The 22202-nt window shown below is 43.2% G+C and overlaps 2 protein-coding genes across 3 annotated transcripts; both read left to right on the forward strand.

The window, feature by feature from the left end:
- The first annotated feature begins 3413 nt into the window (after positions 1-3413).
- On the forward strand, positions 3414-4131 carry pth1a (parathyroid hormone 1a). The gene is made up of 3 exons (XM_029522388.1): positions 3414-3487; positions 3675-3769; positions 3882-4131. The coding sequence occupies exons 2-3, from the start codon at positions 3690-3692 to the stop codon at positions 4129-4131; spliced, it is 330 nt and encodes a 109-aa protein (XP_029378248.1). The 5' UTR covers positions 3414-3487; positions 3675-3689.
- Positions 4132-4805: 674 nt separating this feature from the next.
- On the forward strand, positions 4806-20262 carry LOC115056731 (BTB/POZ domain-containing protein 10-like). 2 transcript variants are annotated; one of them, XM_029523421.1, is made up of 8 exons: positions 4806-4962; positions 12998-13245; positions 13334-13655; positions 14537-14639; positions 16311-16431; positions 17645-17842; positions 18729-18839; positions 19044-20260. In XM_029523421.1, exons 2-8 carry the CDS (start codon positions 13059-13061, stop codon positions 19529-19531), a joined length of 1530 nt encoding a protein of 509 aa, XP_029379281.1. In that variant the 5' UTR covers positions 4806-4962; positions 12998-13058; the 3' UTR covers positions 19532-20260. The 2 variants fall into 2 exon arrangements, with proteins under 2 accessions (XP_029379281.1, XP_029379280.1); XM_029523420.1 differs by lacking the exon at positions 4806-4962 and adding an exon at positions 6860-7203 and having other exon boundaries at positions 19044-20262.
- The last annotated feature ends 1940 nt before the right edge of the window (positions 20263-22202 follow it).

The raw sequence follows: 22202 nt of genomic DNA on the forward strand, positions 1-22202 counted from the left end.
TGTACCAGCGGGACTGTTAGAACTACTAACTGTATTTGTATAACGGCACAGATTTATAATCTCATGACAACTTTATAGGACGTCAATGCGATGTGGTTTTAGTTCATTCCACTGCCAAAAATATCACTAGCTGCAGTTAACGTTTCAATTTTAATGATTTCTTTATTTTCTACAAAATCCTACAATCACCTCTGTTTTTTTTTCCCCCACCTCATAATTTTTTTTTTCTGAAAATTCACTTTCTTAACCACAACCTACATCCATATTGAACCAAATTCTTGTTTTCTTCAAAACTCTCCTTTGAGTGACTTGTAACGCGAAGCGACTGTGTGATGTTATTTATCTTCTCCGTCACCCATCTGAGGACATGCTGTCACCCTCTATAAAAGTCAGAGCCGGGTCTGAAATAGCTGTCCCCTTTTCCTTATTTGTTCATCTATAACTATTCTCAAGTCTTGTGAGCCAGCTTGACTTACTGATGCACCTGACTTGAATAGCTGTGAATGCTAGTGATGCTAGTGATGTCCGGCATGTTAGCAATTCCTTTGTTTGTGGCTCCAACTATCACGCTGCCTTTTTTTACATCAGGATGAAACTGCTACAGATTATTTAGTTTTGCGACCGTTTGTCAGTTGACATTGTTGTTGGAATCGGGGCGGGGTGGGGGTTTCCTGCCTTGTCTTCTTCCCACGCACCTTGTAGCTTTCACATGCCATAGGTAACGCGCCACACATTGAGGCAGCATGAAGTAATGAGGCCGACAAGGTTTGGGATCCTAGGCTAAGGTCAGAGGTCAACATGTTCAGCGGGTGTCATCTAAACAGGCCGCGCTCACTGTAGTCTGTAATAGTATAACGGCAGCTCAAGTGTAGGTCAGTGTCACTAAGGGGCCCGGCTGATCCCTGTAAATCTTCTGAAACTGTTATGTAAACAGCTTTAATCAGTTTTTGGGGCCATTTGTTTGTGTATTTACGTGTGCAGTGACTTCAGGGGATCAGCCAATGCTGCTGTTTGATGGCTGGATGCTTCCATGTCATTTTAAGACCTCTTTAACATCTGCTAAGTGATTTCAAGAGTAAAAACTAAAGAGCTGTTTTACCTGCTCGGGTGATGGATATAAAACTTACCCCGCCTTCGCTGCTGACATCTTCATGCTGAATTTTCCTCGTGGGAAGTATAACAACACGTCTGCTTTCCTGGCCGGCTTCATTACTCTGCATCGACAGTATAAAGTCTCATTTGATCCTCTGATCTTAAATCAGTTTCATCACAGATTCAGGGGAATGGTGCAGCCTTTGTCTCATGACATTACCACTCCCAGTTCCTGCTGTATTTGGAAAACCCGTACCCCCCTGATTACCTAATGTGTGTGTGTGTAGGGACCTTCTCTCTTGCATCTGTTGTGTGGTCCTGTGGCCTGAAAGCGAAGCCCTGAATGACGCAGAGCGACGGAGTGGTGAGTGCTTAGATGTGAAATCTAAAAAATGGTTTAGAAAGAGAAACCTGAAAGTTGAAAGCTCTCTCATAACCTAAAACCGAAGATGAAATGCTACGTTGCAACAGAAGAAATGATTCATTCTAATGTTTAATGTGTTTACGATTATTCTAATTCCACCTGTATGTTTCCCTGGTGTGGCTCACCTGGTTCGGTCCTGCCATGGAGACGTGGCAGGACGTGGCAATACATAATAGAGGTAAAGGGAGTTTAATTTGTGTTTCTCTAAAAGCTGAAAACTGAAAAGATCTTTTTTCCAAGCAAGACGTTGCTGAAAACCAAATTTAGAAGCATGTGCACGTCCCAGCAGGGGAGAAGAGTTCAGTTTTCTCTGACTTAGGTGACCAGATCTGATAACCAAATTTAAGCGTAAACTTTATCTGAAGGTAACACCAGGCTTCAGCAGCTGGGCTTATCATCTCAAGTGGAGATTTTCCAATTTTTCTTTTCTATGAAAAATTAAAGCGTTATGTTTCTCCTTAATCTCTTTCCTTGTCAAAGCTAGTAACACAAAAACCAGAATTTGGCACTAAAAAGTCGAGGGACTGTTGCGCCCCCTTGTCGACGAGGGATCTGCAGCTGGCATGAAGTGGAGGAGTGATTGCACCAGACACGAGCTGTTTCGACTTACGTGACTCTGACAAGTGTTTTAAAACAGACTCAGCAAGCATATCCCTCAACAAATGCTCCAGTGAAATTAAGAAATGTATATTTGAAAACTTTGACATTGTGCAGATGCTTTTAGATTCTCAAGTTATCACACACACACACACACACACACATTAGTCATGACCAAGATAGTGACGGCAACAGGATCACCCACTGACCCACCTCCTGAACTCGCACTCACTCTTTGATTCAGGATGTTTTCTCTGACGTCAGGTTTCTGTAAAAGCTCTTTTTTGGGAGGCAAACTCATTAAAAACAATGTTAATTCCTGAGTAAAGAGCCTACGTAACCAGGGAGACTCCCTAATGGTCAGGGAGTGTCATAAATCCATCCAATGTCGGTGCTATTGTCTTGAGGCAGGCTGGAAGTCAGACAAAAAAGGTCACATTAGATGTGGACCGATGGAAAAATAAAAGAGAAGCATGCAAAATTGAAAATGTGGAGGCAAGTTCAGTGCTTGGAAAAAAACAAAAAACAAAAAGGAGGAGTGGGATTGCTTGAGAAAAGGGACTTTTTGGACTTGGAATCTTTTTTGTTTATATATATATATATATATATATTTTTTTTTTTTTTAAACTCTGAGAAAAAGAGCACCAAGTATAGATTTATGTCATCTGTTACATCAAACTTATAATGTAGGCGGATAGATTATCTCTGTATTTATGAAGATACAAGTTTATGATATAATTTGTGGACATCTAAAAATATTATGTTTTTTTAAAACATAAGCAGTAGAGACAGTGTAGTCTTAGAATTTATTTTATATATGCAAATGTATAAGACATCTTATATTCTTTCTTATAATTTCAACTAATGCCTATCCTCTCCTAACATACATGTCCCGGCTTTGGGGTGTATTTTAGGAGGTATAAGCAAAGATATGGAAGTTTTTCCCACCTCTAATAGGTTTGATGTCTTTAGGATATGAAGGTTATAGATTTTCAGCATAGCATTCCTGGGATCTGTGTGTGTGTGTGTGTTTGTGTGTGTGTGTGTGTGTGTGTGTGTGTGTGTGTGTGTGTGTGTGTGTGTGTGTGTTTGTGTGTTTGTGTGTTTGTGTGTCATGTAATAATGTTGTAATGCCTCCTGAGCACCGATGGGCCGAAATGTCAACACGTTGACGGGCGTCGCGGCTGGTGTGACCTCATCTCTAGATGGTCTTCTCCACTTTGGGTGTAGCATGACGGCGGTGGGAGCCCGGAGCTCCCCCCTCCAGGAGCCCGGAGCCGTGACATCAACAGCAGCAATGGCCGGGGCCCGGAGCCTATAAAAGGACAGTAAGACTTTTCCTCCCATCGGACCGAGGAGAAGCCTCCATCAGAGGTGAGTCCAGCACCATTTCTGATTGCCTTTTCAAGATCAGTTCAAAATAAATACATCTAATCTTTCTCAAAACTGAAATTATTTTAGTCATGTGCAGTAACTTTCTGTTAATTTTTTTATATATATTCCACATTTTTGTTTAAGCTTTGAAATATGATTTTGGTTATTATTTTTATGATTTTGACAGGTCAGGAAGGTCAACATGAACAGAGATTATACAATCGTGTTCATTTCACTCTGTCTTTTACATCTCTCATCTCTCTGTGAAGGACGACCAATGAGGTAAATTCACTTCCTCTCTCTCATCACAAGGTCGTTGCCACTTTTATAAAAACATCTTTGCAGCCTGCTGTTGCAGTTGTCACTGGCGTGCATCCTGTGTTGTGTAATCCAGGAAACGGACGGTGAGTGAGGTCCAGCTCATGCACAACCTCGGGGAGCACCAGCAGGTGCAGGAGCGCCGGGACTGGCTGCAGATGCGGCTCCGGGACATCCACACGGCCGCCGCGGCCCGGGGCGGCGGCCGGGAGGTGAGCCGGACCAGGAGGAGGCTGGCGGCCGAAAAGCTGCCGGACCTCACGCCGGAAGAGATGCAGTACGCTTTGGACTTTTTGGAAAAGCTCCTCAAATCAAAGCAGTCGTGATTTATTTTATTTATTTGCTTATTTTGTCTTTTTACAAAACTTCAGGCCACTTATTGTGTTTTCTTTTTCCCTATTTGGTGTTTTGTACGTGTCATTTATTAGAATGTTATTTATTGTATTTTATTTATTAGATTGATATTTATGGAACTGATACAGGGAAAGGTGAAGCTTCCCTATTGGTTTTGCACTTTTGTCTGACAGGTGGTGTTTTAAACCGCTCCCAAAGCTTTTAGTCTACTTCAACAACCTGAAGAAGATACAGAACTGGACCAACGCTGTTATTTATGATTGACAGAGCCCTCATCAGTGGACACTCAGTTTCCTCACATTTTAGAAAAACAGCTGGTTGATGCTTATGAATTTATAGCCTATAATCTTAATGTTAGCATTGGAGACGTTATTGTAATATGTTAGGCTGTAAACTTTAATATTTTTTATATGTGTCTTATGCCTATATAAGACTATTTTCATTCTAAAATGAGACAATTTATTTTTATAAACATGTGATATGAATTAAATATATAAAGATATACGTTAATTCTATGCTTTTAATGTTGTTGTTGTTGTTGTTGTGGTTATTTACACAAACAGCCACGTGTGAGCAGCAGGGGGCGTTCCCCCATTGGGAGGGGGTGTTATCGCGATATCTCACGAGAATTCCGCGAGTCTCCGACCAAAACAAAAATTAGCTAAGTGCTCTTCATGTAAATTAGGAGTTTGTGCGGAGCCTCCTGTCTTTTCTCTCCTCTCTGTCTCCTGTTCCGTTGATTTAACAGAGGACCGGGGCCGATATCGGGAGTAAAACAGCCGGCAGGGATGAAACTGAAGGAGGTAACGTTGTTTTAAAGCCAGCTTTTGGTAAAAAGAAGCAGCCAACCGACGTTAGCCGACTGAGTTAGCTTAGCGGCTAAAGCTAAACAAACAAAAGTCCCAAATCTTCTTTTTTGTTTCTGCTCAAAAGGCGAAGTGAAGCACCACAAACAGTGACCTTTTTAACCGGTTTAAGTTCATACAGAGTCACAGAAAAATGGCCACGAGAGTGTGTCCTGATGTTTTCTATTCACAGACCTGAGGGAGGCTACATCTGTTGGCTGATCTGTTCGTGTAGGAGATCCTTATAAAGAGGACCAGTCATGGTCCACAAAGTCAAAGCCTGACAGTCAGCTGTCAGCCACTCTAATTTATCCATGTGTTTGTTCAAACGTGCCAAAGGTTACTTTTAAACTGAGCATAATTCATGAGCTGTAAATTAGAATTCGCCTGTTGACATTAATTAAACCTACCCACCAAAAAGCTGCAATTATCCCGGTATTTTTTCTGCAGGCCTCCCTCCATGGTTGTTGTATTGTATCTGGAATATTCAACGATTTTTAAGGCCTGCAAGTTTCATATTTGTTTAAGTGAAAGGGAACTTTAAACATGACTGGATGGATGTTTGAATTAACCAGATGCAGTCAAAAACTGAATTGCTCGTTATAAATTAATGATGTTTCATTTGATTGTACACCATAATATTATAGAAGAACAAGGCCAAGACGTCATACAGTAAACATATTGTAAAGTCTTATTTGACTGATTGATCAATCCATTTGAATCAGAGATTTTCCTGTGGATGATGATGATGATGGAGGAGCTGAATTCACTCCGCATTATCAAGTGAAAGGATGTCTGCCTGCCTTGAGCTTTACTTTGTTCTAAAGCGTTGGAGGATCTCGTCTTATCAATGGTATCACAATTTATCCAGCTATTTGTCTTTGCCTGGTCTTATAACTTGTTGCATGGAGGAGTCAGCTGGTGTCACATAGGTGAAGTTGCTAATACTATTCCTCTTGCAGCTCACAATTCAGAATCATGTCTCAGCTTTTGGAAGTGATGGATGTTGCAGTTTTCCTGGACCTGAACTTTTCTTATTATATGACTCACTGGGTTGCTGTGCTGTTGAACTAGCAGAGGATGTGAGGGGCAACATCTCAGAGGCTTGATATTTCTTGAAGTCTGTGTTTCAGTACTGACTTAGGATTTATCTTCATCAGATTTCATGATACTCCTGGAAAGGTCAGGTTTTTGGTGCTTGATCTGGTAGCACTGAACAGTATTCAATAAAAATAATAATCATGTTGCATGTGATTCTAGTTGAACTGATTGTTTTCCCCCCTCGGTTTATTTGCACTGAAATATAAAGACCTTTAATTTTTCTTATCATTTTTTTGCTGCTGTTTCTTCACATCTGAAGAAAATTATTTGGGGCGTCTCTTTGGCTTATGGTGTGAACAATGCCTAGTGAGTTTGTGATCCATTTATCTTTAATGTAAAGAAAAGAATATCTCTTGCGATTTTGGTCATGTGCTTGGCCTTGTTGCATCTCCATTATATATAAATTTTTCTTTCATAAAGATAAACATCAATCTGCCAAATCCACAGACTGTATGACGACATGTCAGATGAATATATAGATTTTCCTTTTCTAATTTGTTCCTTTGTGTTGAGAAAATAAATAATAATAATAATAATAAAAAATATGAAGGGACTTCTACATTGTTCTGCTATAACATTGTCCGTATGTGACAGTTGAGACACTTGGTTAAAACTGACGTGATGTCGACGATTTATAACCAGCTCCCAAATAAATAAATAAATAAATAAAAAACACAGATGCACTTCCGAAGTGGGAGATTTACGAGGTGCACGCGAACGCAGCATCGCTCTGATTCAGTCAAGCACGCGGCCATTCACAGTTTAAGGTCCCTCCGGTGACTCCGGTGACTCCGGTTGCCTCCTAAAGACACATTACAGGCGGCGGATCTTTTCCTTTTTTTTAAAAAAATCTTTATCATCAGCATTATTATTATTATTATTATTAGGAGCGTCATTTGTAATATTCCTGGCAGCGGCTTAAAGTTTGGGGTGTGGGTGCGCGGAACGATGCTGATGAAGTTGGAAAGTAATGAGCCAGGATGCTGAAGCCGCCGGCAAGCCCGCTTTGTTCGGAGGAGCGCCAGGCTTTTGTGCCGCCGTCATCCCGCAGCTCATCCCCTGCTGCTTTGTCTTCACTTGGCCCGCTGACACCGACCGGTAGGTGCACGTCTGCTTCCACAGCGCCGGCGATTTAGCCCCGTCATTGTCTGACAAGTCCACACTTTTTCTTTTTCCTTTGAAAAATCATCATAATTCAGTGTACTGAAAGGAATTCACAATTGTGTCCCAGAGAGGGGGGGGGGGGATCACAGACTCTCATGATCCTCTCTTGCTGCTGAGTAGAGGGATTTCATGAGATGGAAATGGATCTTAAAGCAGGACAAAGAAGATATATTTTTCTGTAAATACATGCTGCTTTGCATTGTTTTCCTCAGATTGCTGTTATAACAGAGCTGCTTTGCAGTTTATATCTGCATATCTCTAAATATCTCACACAGAGCAGCTTCCCTGCCGTTGCCCGTCAGTGTGTCGGTGTCAGCAGCCCCTAAATAATAGATGGGACCCTCGCCCCCCCCCAGGCTCGCACCTCATGCTTTTAATAGACTGCCGAGACGCCTTGCATCTTTATTGTGCCTTTAGATGAGCTGTGGTACTTCACATCCTCCATCCTGAGGTTTTGTTTTTTTTTTTTTTTTTTTTTTGGTAAGCACCGTTGACCTATTCGGCAAAGGCAAAAGGGAAATTGAGGTATCAGGAGGGTGGCAACCCGGTAACAGGAAATTGAACAAGTGAAATATTAGCCCTCCCCCTCCACCTTCTAGTTCTCCCCCAGCTGTATGAAATCTTGGCCGCTGTAGATTTGCATTGCCATGTGAAAGATGAGAGGAGCTGCCCTGCTGTGAGTGAAAAATTGCCTCCTCAGCTCCTTTGTTCTTTCTGCCCTGCTGGTCTGGCTGCTGGCTGGCTGCCTGTTTGGCTGCAAGACCTGCTTTTGTTTGACATTAATATCTCATTAGACATAAATCGGGCGTTTATGCTGCATCAGAGTGTAAATACACACAAAGCAGCATACAAGACGCGTCTTTGTAGACCAGTGAAGTGTGGCATTTTGTTAATGACTGATCTCATCAGCGTAACCTCAGTATGAGAAATAATGGACCCGACCGTTGTTCTTTCGATGAATTCTGTTTGTCCCACTTTCAACATGAGGTGGTGTTTGTAATATTCACCGGGGGAGGTTCTCTTCTGTACATGTCAGTGAGTTCACCTGAAAACACAGCCAGACGAGAGGAAGCTCTGTGTTAGTGTTCCTCTTTACGGGCACACCTGTCCTCTCAGCTGCCGTAGTGACCCTCGTCTTGTGTTCAAGGACGTTGCCAGACTATGCAGCTCCACGGTGAAGCTGGCATGTTGTAAACAGAAGAAGAAGACGAGGGTCTTGGTTCACTTTTTGGTTTCTGCTGCATTACACTTTTGAACAGAATTGGAAATTGAAAAAAGTAAGCTGGCACGCTCTCCCTATAATTCATATTTTGACTATTTGACAATTCTTTTGGTGTCTATTGTGCGCTCGTGATGGAGTCTTTTGTCTCACAGAAATGAATCTGTGACCTTGACTGGGTGGAGTGTAGGCACCGGTCGTTACACTGCGTAGTCCATCCTTCTTTTTTTTTGTTGCCATCAGTTCACAGGCCTCTCTTGATCTTAGTCTTCTTTGTCTGGGTCCTCCCACCCAGACATTTCAGCGATTAGCCACTCAATCAGTGTGTTAGTCAGCCCCTTCGGCCAGCCGGTCCTTGCAGCAGCAGCTGCCGGGCCATCCAGCGTGTCGAGATGTCAGTCAGCATCGTGGGAGGCGTGTCTCATTACCAGCTTTTAAAGCTCTGCTAAAACATAGAGCAGCTTTTCACTGGGCATGGCACATGGAAACAGGCCTTTGTAATTCATCAATGAACGAAGCAGCCTGCCCCTGATTGGTTTTATTTTTCATTGTAACAGGATGTAACAACCACATTTCAAATCTGCCTCATCACGGCTTCATGTGGTCGTGGATTATTTATGTGTTCTCCAGTTGCGTGCTGTGTGGAGTAGGAGGCAACGCTCTCGTCCTTCGCACGTCACTAACTCAATTTTTATGAAATAATAAAACTAAGTCTCTCCCAGTCCCTCCAACCCCCTCTCCACCTGCTCCCATTTCCGTCTCATTGACGCCATAGCCTAAAGAACAGAGTCATCGTCATATTTCATGGCCGCCCCTCTCCAGAGAGCATGGCTCTCTTCATTAGTGAGACCTGGAAGTGTTTTGGCGTTCCACGCTCCAATATTGATCAGATCGGCAGCTCCTCTGTGGTGCTGATAAACGGATGCATTCATCAACACGATTACTAGAATGTAATTTATCCTAACAGGATGATAACACAATTATAAATTCTTTGCTATCATTACTTTTCTTGTGAATTAGATGAAAAAATAATAATGGGATTAAATGGCAGTGAAAATAATTGTTGCACTAAAAACAAAAAATGTGAAACATAGACCCAAAAGGACTTTAACCGCCAACTTACTTTATTTCATGGCTGTCTATCCAAATGGAATAAAACACTATGCGATATAATTGCAACTTTACAAATAGGCATTATTTTACAATGTAAAAAAGAAAAAGAATACCAAAACATCAACCATCAAACTCATTCACGTGCTTTAATGCATGCAGGCGGATGTGTTGTGTGTTAAAGTCCTTTCTGGAATGGAGGGCGGATATTATAACAACTCTCTTAGGGCTCCTTGTCTCTCTCGAGAAAATACTCGGAGATTGACTAATGGTTACGTGCCAGCATAAAAATAAAAGAATCTCATAAAAAAAAAGAAATAAAAATAGCGGGGGCCATTTCTGTGTTGTACTTTACCTAAGTGAGTTCCGCTCTGACTGTTTCACTTGGACACGCTCTCTAATGGATACTCCGGGTGGCGTGTTTCTGTAGCGTCAAGCTGACGTCGGTGGTTTGTTGTCGTTCCCGTTTTCTGCAGCACTCGGCCCCCCTCTAAGGGTTCACTTGAGTTGACTGCAGAGTTTTTTCAGGCTCTCCTCTCTCGTTCCATAGCTTGGCAAGCAAAAAAAAAAAACTTTACCCCCTTGAGCAGTTTTTGTACAAGCACTTGCATTAGTGTGTCTGCAGAGAGGCTACTCTGTGCCTCAGTAATCTGTCGACTCGCTGTGTGAAATTGTGCATCAGTGGCCTTTGGTTTTTGTGTAATTAACAATGGGATCCCACTTGAACTGGGAAGTTCACATAATCAGCCTCCGTTGTAGTCATTTATCAGTGTCATTGTGCTGCTGTGTCCGTGATGCGGCTGTGTTGTCTCCTCTCATGGTATCGTTTGTCTGAGTTTGTGACATTATTGCCTCTGCAGTCTTCAGTAGTTTCATGCTGTCAGCCAAGGTTGACTTTAAATGAAGAACATTAGTTGGTTGAAAATTCTCATTTTGACCATTGCCGGTCTCAAGTTCGTTCCGGATGTGGCATTTTCTCAACTGACCTCTTGAACAAAGATGTAAAATTATTGTCCTGATTTGATATCTCCCGAGTTTTGGTGAGGAAGATAAGAGTGCCTGCCTGAATCAGCGGCTCTCATCAACAGCCTAAATTAAGGTACCAAAATAGTCCTTGAATTAGTCCTAGGTGCATCCAAAGCAAACAATGAAGCTACATCAGATGGCACAAAGACAAGAAAAGCCTGAGCTATATGTCACCCTCAGCTTCCCCAGTACAATGCTGGATGCTCATTCTGTTGTCTTACTTATAAAAAAAAAAAAAAAAAAGCAAAAACCCGGCTGAGGACTTATTTTTAAAAACTGGCTGCAGTGACTCTGTCCTACACTGCAGCCACAACCGACATCCTCGCTGCAGAATCAAATTGTTTTTATGTTTCCTCAGATTGATGAAATCCAGACCTTACCAGTCCTTTGTGTCATGATGCGTTTGCCGGTGCCTGAAATCTGCGACGTTTTAAGATTTCCAGTAAGCTTGTAAGCAGTCACAGTGATTACTGGTCTCCCCCCTGGTGCTCGGAGGAGTCACATACATCTTATGCAACATTTCAGCATCACTGTAACCTGGTAAACACAGGTTACATTGATGAGTCATAATTTAAGTCATTTCTCTTTAAAAATTATGATGATGGGATTTCTTGTTGTGGTCTTTACCAAGCAAGTGTGTCTCCCAATAACTGGAATCTGGTTTGGTTTGGTCGTGTGTGTGATGTGTTTTAACCTATTAGCTGACAGAAAGATACTGGAGTTCAGATGCCACTTTATTTTCCACATCTTAAACACAAAACAATTTTAAGAAAAAAAAAAAAAAAGTCGTCCTGCACAACGAAGTTGATTCATTAAACCAATATCAGTGAGTTTACGTTCTCACCAAAGAAAATAAAAGAAGACAGAGCAAAAAATAAAAACCCACCAAAGCCAACAAATGATGCATGCTGCATGCTGCTAATATGGTTTAAAGTGTGATTGATGAAACAACAGCCAGCAAATAAAAGGCTTTCCCCATCAAACAGTGCTGTCCAAAGGTCCAACTGTGCCAATCATTCTGCTCCGCTGATGGATGAAGCAGCTGACAGTAACAATGTGTTTTATTGACACATCTCATTCGCTGATGCAGATGATTCAATGACCATTTTGTCTTCTGCAAACATGTCACTCACAAACTTGTTCAGAGGCAGTCATTGTTTGAAACAGGCAGATCTGAAGTGGGAGGATGTTTGCAGCTCAGGCAGTGACCCCAGATATACAGAGTGGACACCCTGGATCATTCATTTGAGTCCCCGGCAGTGATGTGATGGCACGCTGCCACAGAAAACGACATTAAAACAAAAACATCTCTCCTGCACTGTGCGGGGAATGAGATCCATCTGCACAGCTGCTGTGTGTCAGTGAGTCCCGATGGCTGTCACCTGGGAAGTTTTAAGTTTAACTATAACTCCTAGCTCCTAAAATTTGAATACTTCAGTTTCAGAGTCTGCAGTTGAGGGCACAGACACATACACTGTGGGAGCAGCGAGCAAAAGAGGAGGATAGAGACTGAGATTAGAGGATGTAATCATCCATCTGTGGCAACAAGTAGCAGGAGAAAGTGACCATGTGTGTGAAAACTCACACATCTGCCTCACAGAGACATTGCAGCAAAATACAACTGGATCTGGGAGTAATTCAGCGCAACACCAGCTGCTGACTTCAGCACTGCAGAAGAGGAAGGGCTCATCGATGTGTGATCCGCCGATGAGGCTGCAGTTTTAGCCCCAGATACGGGCTGCATTTTGGATTGCAGCGGAAAACAACTAACCACTGCAAAGAAAGAAGAGCCCTGGCTGCTCTCCTTCCTCCTCCTCTTTTTTATTTTTATTTATTTATTTATTTTTTTTTTCATGCAGTCACCTCGATCTTTTGTCATTTTTGTGCCAGCCTTGTTTGAATTTGTTGAGGGCAGAAGGTGCATGCTGCAGGAGCTCCGTTAAAAAACGACTTGATCCTTTGTTTTCAGGAATATGTCACACACTGAAGATGCTTCATCCGTGCCTTTTAGCATCAGTGTAAAATATGGCATTCTGTCATATTTCAATATTTAAAATATTCAATATTTAAATGTCAGGAAGAGTAAATGCATTGTGACTGAAGTCACACTGAATCTGGATGTGTGAATATCCTATTTGATAAAAAACAAAAAAGATACACATTTTTAATTTAAATAAAATAGGCTGCATTTTCATTAGAATGAAATATACGATTATAGTTTGTGTGACACATTTGGAATCAAAGTATTTTGAGGAGAAGTGGTCAGTATTTTGTGACGGTATCAAACTGGTCATAAAATGTCTGCGTGGTCAGGAGCTGTTTAAAGACGGACTCACGCTTTCCTGTGTTTGTGTTCTCTCGTCTCGCCAACAGTGACCATCAGTGTGGTTTGTCAGTGGTGGACTGCGACCGCCAGCGGCAGCAGGTCAGCACCATGAGTGTGTACGGGTCCAACGGCAGCGGCGGAGCTGTTGGTGGTGCGAGAGAAAGAGGAGGTGCTGAACATTACCGGGAACAGCGACGACGCTCCAGCGACCGCTCGCGAGACTCCTCCCACGAGAGGGGAGAGAGCCAGCTGACGCCGTGCATCAGGAATGTTACCTCTCCCACTCGGCAGCACGGTGAGGAGAAAAGAGAGTTTTTTTTCTTTTTTTATGATTGCCCAAAAAACTCTGTTGAACTTCACCTTCATCCTCCTGTCTCCGTCAGACCGTGAACGTGGTGACGGAGGCTCGTCCTCCAGGTCCTCCAGCCCTCGTCCGCCCAGGGTTTCTCTTCCCTATCCCCACATTGGAGGGACTCTGGTTGGAGGACACATACCTCGGCCTTTGGGCCTTCCTGGAGTCGACCACCACTCCAAGACCCTCGGCCAGGGCCCGTGCGACATGATCTATGTTTACGACCTCAGTGGAAAAGAAGGGCACCGCAGTGGACTGAGACTGGCTGAGCGAGTCACGCTCATTGTGGACAATACAAGATTTGTGGTGGATCCTGCCATCTTCACAGCTCAACCCAACACCATGCTGGGCAGGTAACTGAGAAGTTTTTCTCAACATCATATGTCACCGTCACAAATTGTAGTGCTTGAAGTCTCATAATGATGCAGTTTTATTTATGTTGTTATTTTCAGGGCGTAATTTAACCCGTTAGTTGGACATCCACACTGAAAGAGAGCTGCGAGGCAAAGCCTTTGTGCTGTGTGTATTTAAGGCTGAACATTCATCCTCAAATAGGCATTTATTTAAATAAATTAATAAATAAAAACAAAATAAATAACAACAAAACATATTAAAGGAGCTCTACATATGATCAATATCCCAAACAACGAAATGCGTCTGTCCACACACATCAGTGAGCCTAGGTCTGAGTCTGCTTATTTAGACATTCACCATTTAAATATTAAATAAAAATATATTACTAAGAGGACTCCAGGATCTAGTGTATTTCCGTCGCACATTCGTAGATCAAATTTAGAAGCTGCTTTTGAGGCAAATGTTTTACAAGAAGTTTTACTGATATAAGAAATAATCCACGCTCTTTACAATCTAAATATATATGACTGGTAAATTTAACCAGTCATATTTTAGGTGGGACTCTAACACGAGGCGTTGTGTTAAAGCATTTTATTCACGTTGAGTTTTTCGGACCAAGCTGCTCAGGACTGGTCAGGTGGTTGTGCTGGATCTTTTAAGGATGTTTTCGGCCACCCAGTAGAGCTGACAGACTTTAAAAAGACACTTTGATTAACCAGGCTTATGACTGTTTTATTGTGTGTCTTGGATTGTTCCTGTTTAGTCTGAGCTGGTGTCTCAACGGGTCCGAGGCGTCCAGTTCCCTGAACAGAAACTCCTCAACTTTACTTTGAGTCCTCAAAGTCACAGCCAGAATATTTTCTCTCCTCTGTTTGTCCAGGATGTTTGGCTCTGGCCGGGACAACAACTTCACACGGCCCAATGAGAAAGGAGAGTTTGAGGTGGCTGACGGCATCAGCTCCACAGTCTTCAGAGCCATCTTGGTGAGAAAGCAACTGCTCATTTCTCTCAGCATCACTGCCTTTCTGCCTTTGGCTCGTCTACTTGCTGTTTCTGTCTCACTTTCCTTCAGCAGAACTTTCTTTTCCTGCGCCTCCTCCTCCTCCTGTTTGTTTCATCTCTTCTTCCTTCCTTCTTCCTTCATCATCACTGTCCTCCTTTAAACTCCCCTGACACCATATTTCCTCTCTCCCCCCTTTTTCTGATCTTTTGATCCTTCTTCTTCTTGAGCCTTTCTGAAATATACAGTCGACTGCAACAGTTTATTCACTTTCTATTCGTCCTACAGCATTTGCTGTCAGGATATTCAGCTCAGTCTTTAAAGGGAATTCCTCCAGTTTGAAATCTGACTTTAAAAAGTCTCCACATCTATTTGTTTGACTGTTTCACCTGTTATCCTGCTATTCATTTCTTATTTCTTTAGCTGAGCAGGAAATTGATTTAATCCCATTGTCTGCTTTTCATCTTTATCTTTTCATTTGCTTTAGTCCTCAGTCAGTGGCATTCAGGCTACAAGGACTCTCAGACAGGGTTGACCTTATATGTGTATGTGCACAGGCAGGTGGGTGTAAAACAAGCGGGACGTCCTTGTTTATTGGTGGAAATTGTGCAGGTGTGATTTTGGTACACAACAGTTGTCTTGTTGTTATGAGTCCGACACACGTTTACAGCTCGCTCTGGTGCTGATGCTGCAGGTAGTCAAATATCACACCAGTAAAAGTCAGTCAGTAGGATAAATGGCCGAGGCAGCTAATCAGCTAAATAGCTCAATTTATATAAATAAAAGAAATGCCATCACAGCTCCGCTCTGGAGCTTTCAATAATATCATTCCACAAGAAAAAGGATTTCATCTACGCCTTCATCTCCTGATGAAGCCGATTGGAATCATAAACAGCCGTGAGTGAATGAATGAATGAATGAATAAACTTTTTCCCTGAACTGAAGTATTTATGAAGCCATTTTAAATACGACTGCGTGAACAGGAATGTGTGAGAGTGTGTTCGTACAGCCAATCATGAAAGCCTCTGTTGGTCTGGGGCCTCTGAAATGTTTCTGGCAAGCACAAACTAAAATCCATTTCCCTCTGCTCTTTGTGAGGGCATTACTAAATAGCTAATAACTGCTTAATTGTGGTTATGACATAATGGATTGTGGCAGGGGTGCGTTTGTCTCTTGGCATTAAACAAAACTGAAGGAGACGAGGAGGCGAGTGGAGCCAGAGCTCTCAGTCCTGTTTCCCCCGAGCTTCAGCTCCCATATTCCCATCACAGCCTGTTGTGTTTGAGTGCAGGGGCTCATGGGAAACCGCCTGTGAAGGTCTCACATGACAGGCTGGAAAGTGGAGCAGGGAGGCATCACGCTGTCTCACTCTCTCTCTCCCTCCCCTCCTTACTTGTGACGTTGTTAGATTTTACTTTCATCTCTGCTCGCTCTTCATCCCTTCCCCTCCTCCTCCTCCTCCTCCTCATCTCTCTCTCTCTGTGTTTTTCTCCTTCTCGCTCTACGCTGCCTGTGTGAGTGGAGCAGAATCAATAATGGCGCCTTGTTTTTCCTCCCATGCTTGTGTGCGCATGTGAACACCCACCGTTTTGTCCATTTATCCATTTGTGTGTGTGTGTGCGTGTGTGCGTGCGTGCAACGCTGAAAATGGCAGGATTACTACAAGTCGGGGATAATCCGCTGCCCTGATGGCGTTTCCATTCCCGAGCTGCGGGAGGCATGTGACTACCTCTGTATCTCCTTCAACTACAGCACCATCAAGTGCAGAGACCTCAGTGAGTATTAACTGTCCCGTCCTCTACGTGCCGCTCGTCGAGCTGTTAACTGTCCACAGTCAGCACTTAGATGGGAGACAGTGGAGCTCGTTCTGACTGTTGCTGCATCAGAGAAGATCGCCAACAGACTTTAGCTTTTGCCTGTTTTTGATTACAAAATGCGGACATTGTTACTTGTATGAGGTGCACAGACAGGTGGGAACTTATTTTTATTCAGAAGAAGCTTTGACCTCGACACCAATGTTGGTGACACACATGTTGTTTTACATAAAATGTAAACTCTCAGGTAACCAGTCGTCTTTGTAAATGTCCTGATTGGCTAACTGATAAAGTCTGACGGAGCTGTTTTGTTTCGTTCAGTGTGTCTTTAGCTTTATATTCATATTTAAAGCACCTGTGACGTGCACAGACAGGTCTGTCGCGGTGCTTCAAGCTGTGTGTGTGTGGGAGGAGAAAGCTGCGGCTGTGTGTGTTTGTGTGTTGGGCTCTAAGTAGGTCATGATTAGCTGTAAAATGTAATGTTTGTTCTGCAGAAACGAAGCAGCTCTTATTCTTGTATTGGCAGGATGTGGGCTTTTTTTGTTTCGCGTGTAAATCAGCCGGTTATAAATAATCCCACATTTAGGTTATTTGTCTGAACTCTCGCTCCTTTTTTTTGTATGCTTGCATTCAGGAGTTAATAATAGTTTAAACCTTGAAGCAGCTCTGCAGAGGTAATATTTAGGCCGTAGATGGTGCAGAGCTGAGCAGAGAGAGTACCGCCCTGCTCACCAGGAGACGGTGATCTGAAGAGAATAATCAAACTTTTAGCCCTTCCATGGCTGCGTCATCGTCGCTGGAAACACCGGCACTCAGTTGTGTGGTTCACTCAACAAGTTCTACAACTATATCAAGGTGTCACTTAGATTTAAACTTGTCTCCCCAAGTTTGGGTTTTTCAGAGTTGTGTTGCTCAGACTGAACGTGTTTCACTGGACTTTAAATAGTTGCTTTAAATAGTTTAAGGCCGCAGGGCGTTCCCAATCAGCTGCTTCCTGATCCAAAATAAACATGAAGAAGCAGCAAACATCTAAGGTGGTTTTCATTTACCTTCTGTTCTTAGTTATGCTGCTCAACATTTTCATCCCTTCCTCCATATTTATGTCGGCACACGTAGATCTCACTGTATTTACCAAAACACATTTACAAAAACCGTCTCCACGGTTTCTCCTCAGGCGCCCTGATGCACGAGCTGTCCAACGACGGGGCCCGGCATCAGTTTGAGTGCTACCTGGAGGAGATGGTGCTGCCGCTGATGGTGGCCAGCGCTCAGAGCGGCGAGAGGGAGTGTCACGTGGTGGTGCTGACGGACGACGACGTGGTGGACTGGGATGAGGAGTACCCACCGCAGATGGGAGAGGAGTACTCACAGAGTAAGAGGCCGTCACCTCGCTGCAGTTATCGTGGCCGTAGCTGCGTTAGGTCATAGGTCATGTTTGCTGCCTCTGTGAGTTCTCTTATCGACCCGGTAGGTGGCCAGTTATGGTAGCAGCGTTCTGGCTCCACATCTGGATCAGAATGATCTGTTAGGGTGAGGTCAACACAAACAGGCCGCCGTGTCACCAACATTTCCTGTAGCTGCTTCACACTTCTTCTTTTTTTTTTTTTTAGTTTTTTTAGACATTTCTGAAGCTACTCAACTTTAAAATTTTCTCTCCTGGTTGTTGTGAACAAAGACATGCGGTAACAGAACAGATGTAGTTAATGCTTTAAAAAAAGAAGACACTTATTGACCACCATTTTTTTTCCCACCTGATTTGTTGCTTAGCTAACTTGCAGAGTTGCTATCATTTGTTTTAGTAAATCCAAATTCGGGACAGTGAACGACAGACCAGAAGCATCTGCATAAGCTTGTTCTATACTTAAGGTAATGGTGGCTGTTCTCATTGAGATTAATATCTCATTATTAAGAGAAGCCTGAGAACAAGAAGCTGTAACGCAGTCGTCAACAAGAAGAACGCAACACAGAACCTGACACAAAAAAAAATAAATAAAAATAAAAAATGTAGTAATACAGCTTTAAAATGTCAGAATAACAGAAGCTGCTTCTGTCCATGATGGTGTGGACATGAAGGATGTCTTCTGTTCTGAGTAGATCACATCTAAATGTGAGCTCATTTGGAGGCTTGAGGAATGCGAGAAGTCGGCCCGACAGACTGATCGATAAGAAAAAAGAAGTACACAATTACACAAATTGAGATGTAAGAGGAGAGCTGTCTTCGGTGGCTGCTGTGGATTTATGTTTCTCATGTCTGTCAGTTATTTACAGCACCAAACTGTATCGCTTCTTCAAGTACATCGAGAACAGAGACGTGGCCAAGTCTGTGCTGAAGGACAGAGGACTGAAAAAGATCCGTCTGGGAATAGAAGGTACAGCAGAGTCTTCCTCCCTCGTCTGTCCTCTGTCATAACAACGTATGGACGGCTGCTTTTCTTTGTGTCAGATAATGAGTGAAGTCAGGAGGGTTGATTCATTCTCTGATCTAAAATAAAATGTTTTGTTTTTTTTTTTAAACCAGAGATATTGTGTCGTTGTGGATTCTTCTGATTGTTGCTGTCTTTTGTTGGCACCAGGCTACCCGACCTATAAGGAGAAGGTGAAGCGGCGTCCTGGAGGTCGTCCAGAGGTCATCTACAACTACGTCCAGCGTCCCTTCATTCGCATGTCCTGGGAGAAGGAGGAAGGGAAGAGCCGTCACGTGGACTTCCAGTGCGTCAAGTCCAAGTCCATCACCAACCTGGCTGCCGCCGCCGCCGACATTCCCCAGGACCAGCTGGTGGTCATGCAGCCTCCGGGGCCGCAGGTGGACGAACTGGACACCCTGGCGCCGCCGCTGCCGTCCGTCAACGACCCCCACCAGCCAGTGCTCGGGCCGCCTGAGAGCAACGTGACTCCCCAGCTAGCGCAGGCCCACGAGGGCCTGAACCAGCAGCCTCAGGACGGTCCCAACCAGGCGGCGGCACACAGCCTGGCCCACAACAACCAGCAGCAGCACAGCAGCCACACTCAGGCCACGTACCACTACGACCCGGACCCCGACACGCCGTCACCCTCTGCATGAGACCGACGCACTCCTCTGTTCACACTGCCAGCAACAACGCTGTTACTTCACCACGTCACACCGAGCTGCAGCCAAAACGACAAACCGCTACAGAGGAACGAAACACAAATACACACAATTCTTCTCTGAGCAGCAACGTAACGAAGCACAGAAACATGACAGTCTGCTTATTGGCTGTTCACGGCCTCAACAAGGCGGCACTTCCTGTTCTTTGTTGCTTTCGGTGTGAACACCACTTTGCCTTCTGTTGCACGTCTGCTGCAGCTTTTCCTCACAGTCCGAACTGCTCAGCCGGCGACAGATGAAAGCACATCAGCACTCCCCCCCGTGATTTGGTTTTAATGATGTGAAAAAAAACAGTACTGTATATGGGTGAGGTGTGTGAGTGTGGAGTGTGTGTCAGGATACTGTACGTTTCTTAGAAAGTGGATTTCAGTGCCTCGTCAGAGTTTAATATTTGGAGGCTGCTAAGATCTCGCTGGTCTTGATGAAGACAAGTTTTAACGTTTTACACAACATAGATGAGTTTTTGCTTTGGGTTTTTTTTTTTTTTTTTCATTCCTGTTGTTTCTACCTTTTGATTTGACTCCTGATTTGTTTACATGTGTAATTAAGTTTTTTGTTTTCCTGTCAAAGTCCTTACTGAGCTGCTCAGAAAACTCTGCACAGGTTCATCACTGCTGTGAGCACACAGGATGTTGAACACAATGTTTTTCTAATAAAGTGTATTCACAACACGTGACTGCGTCACTGGTTTCCTTTTTAAAGATTTTTTTTTTTTTTTCCCCAGGGGTCAGTGATATCTGTTAGTAACACTTCATCATTCTGTAAAACTATAAATTTCTGTAATCTATATCTATAGAGAATTATGCTACATAGCTAGCATTAGCATTAACACCTCTTTACTAAACAGTCCAGAACAAAACTGCGAGTTCAAAAATAGGGAGGAGGAAAAACACAAGGAGAGCCGAACATTTCCTTTTGCTTCTGTTTTCTAAAATCACCTCAACTAAACTGAGCATGCTCAGCAGCCAACTCTGGCACATCACTTTGTGGAGGCGTCCAGCAGGAGCCCACAAGACGTATTCTAAATATAACATCCTTTAAATGCTAGAACGGATAAAACTGCCACTGCCAACGTTAACCTGACAAATAGGTCCTTCAATTAATATCTGTGAGAAGACATTTTAGCTTTAACATGACATCTCTTTTAGTATCTACTCTGTCCCTTTACTACGAAACACTGAAATGTGGCTGAGCTTTGCTATAAATTCTGTTTAATGGTATGATTGCATACTTTAAATAACACTAAAAGGTGCCAGTTTTAGTGCCTTCATTTGAGAAATGCAGCTTTTGGTCTTCAGTAAAATTAGATTTCTTTCTTTTAAATGCTGATTCTGTTTCAATCAATCACCAAAATAAAACCTGGGAATGTGAAATTTTATCAGCCAGAAAAAAGGAGCGTGAACCTGCCATCGTCATTTTATGATGAAAGGAAGTGACCCCGGCACGGTGTGGTCCAGAGCTGCTCCGCCCTGGACATCATGGAGGGCACGACGGGAAATCTGAAAAACAGACGGGACTGAAATGTTTTTATGAACGCTGACAGACCACAGGCAGGAAGGAGCGAGGCCGAACTGTGTTCACAGCTTTTATCTTACAAAGTCACATTATCATGCAGTCTAATTACTGAACTGGTTTAAATGTTCAGCTCAGCCATCAGAATGTGAGTTTTTCTGTTACGCAGCATCGACCTGCTGAAGGAGCTGAACCAGTGGAACCACTTATTTTGGAGCAGATGTGACAGATGATGCAGATGGAATCAGAGTGACTCAGCTGCTGGTGCAGCGTTACACACTCCACCGCTCCGTCACCACATCACACACACAAATACACAAACCCAACACTGACACCCACACAGACTCCCCTGAGAGTTTAAAGCAGACACACCTCTAAACACCTAAACACACCTACACACCTATAAACCCTAAACAACTATACACACACTGATCAGGCCTTCTGCATGTTCACAGAGAAATGAAGCCACTAAAATCTGTCTGTGCAGACACACTTCTTCAGGGAAGGTTGGCAGCAGATCAGAGAACACTCGCAGCTGGAAAAGGCTCCGCTACAAACTGTGCTTTTGCCTTGAACGACTTTTTGGGCCACCAATAAGCTCAAAGGGTCCTTTAAGGTCTCTGAATAATCAAAGTTCAGGTGGTGAAGTGCCAATGGCTCCCTCCGGCAACATAATTTAAAAATACCAGCAGGCTGCAGCAGCAGATCAGGGACAAACTCCAGACATGAACGAAAAAGGCAGCGAAGAACCTGGAAGAGAAGAAAAAAAAAAAAAAAAAAAACAGCAAGCAGGATTTTCACACAAACAGATCCACGATGACAGAAACAAATAGTTTTATTTTAAAAATATTTCACTGCTGATACATACAATACACTCATCATACTCATATATATTTGCATAAAGTATACTCTTAACATGATAATATTTAAACATTTGATACATTATTGTCAGGTGGGGAGGGGCGATATCAACAGGGGGAAACACTTTATTGTAGTGTGTAGCGTAAAAACATTGAAACAGAAAAACCACTAGAACAGATACACAGGGGACCTCACCAGCTGCTGCCTCTGGAGGACAGGGGAGGAAGGAGGA

The sequence above is a fragment of the Echeneis naucrates genome, chromosome 16, assembly GCF_900963305.1.
Source record: "Echeneis naucrates chromosome 16, fEcheNa1.1, whole genome shotgun sequence".
Lineage (NCBI taxonomy): Eukaryota > Metazoa > Chordata > Actinopteri > Carangiformes > Echeneidae > Echeneis > Echeneis naucrates.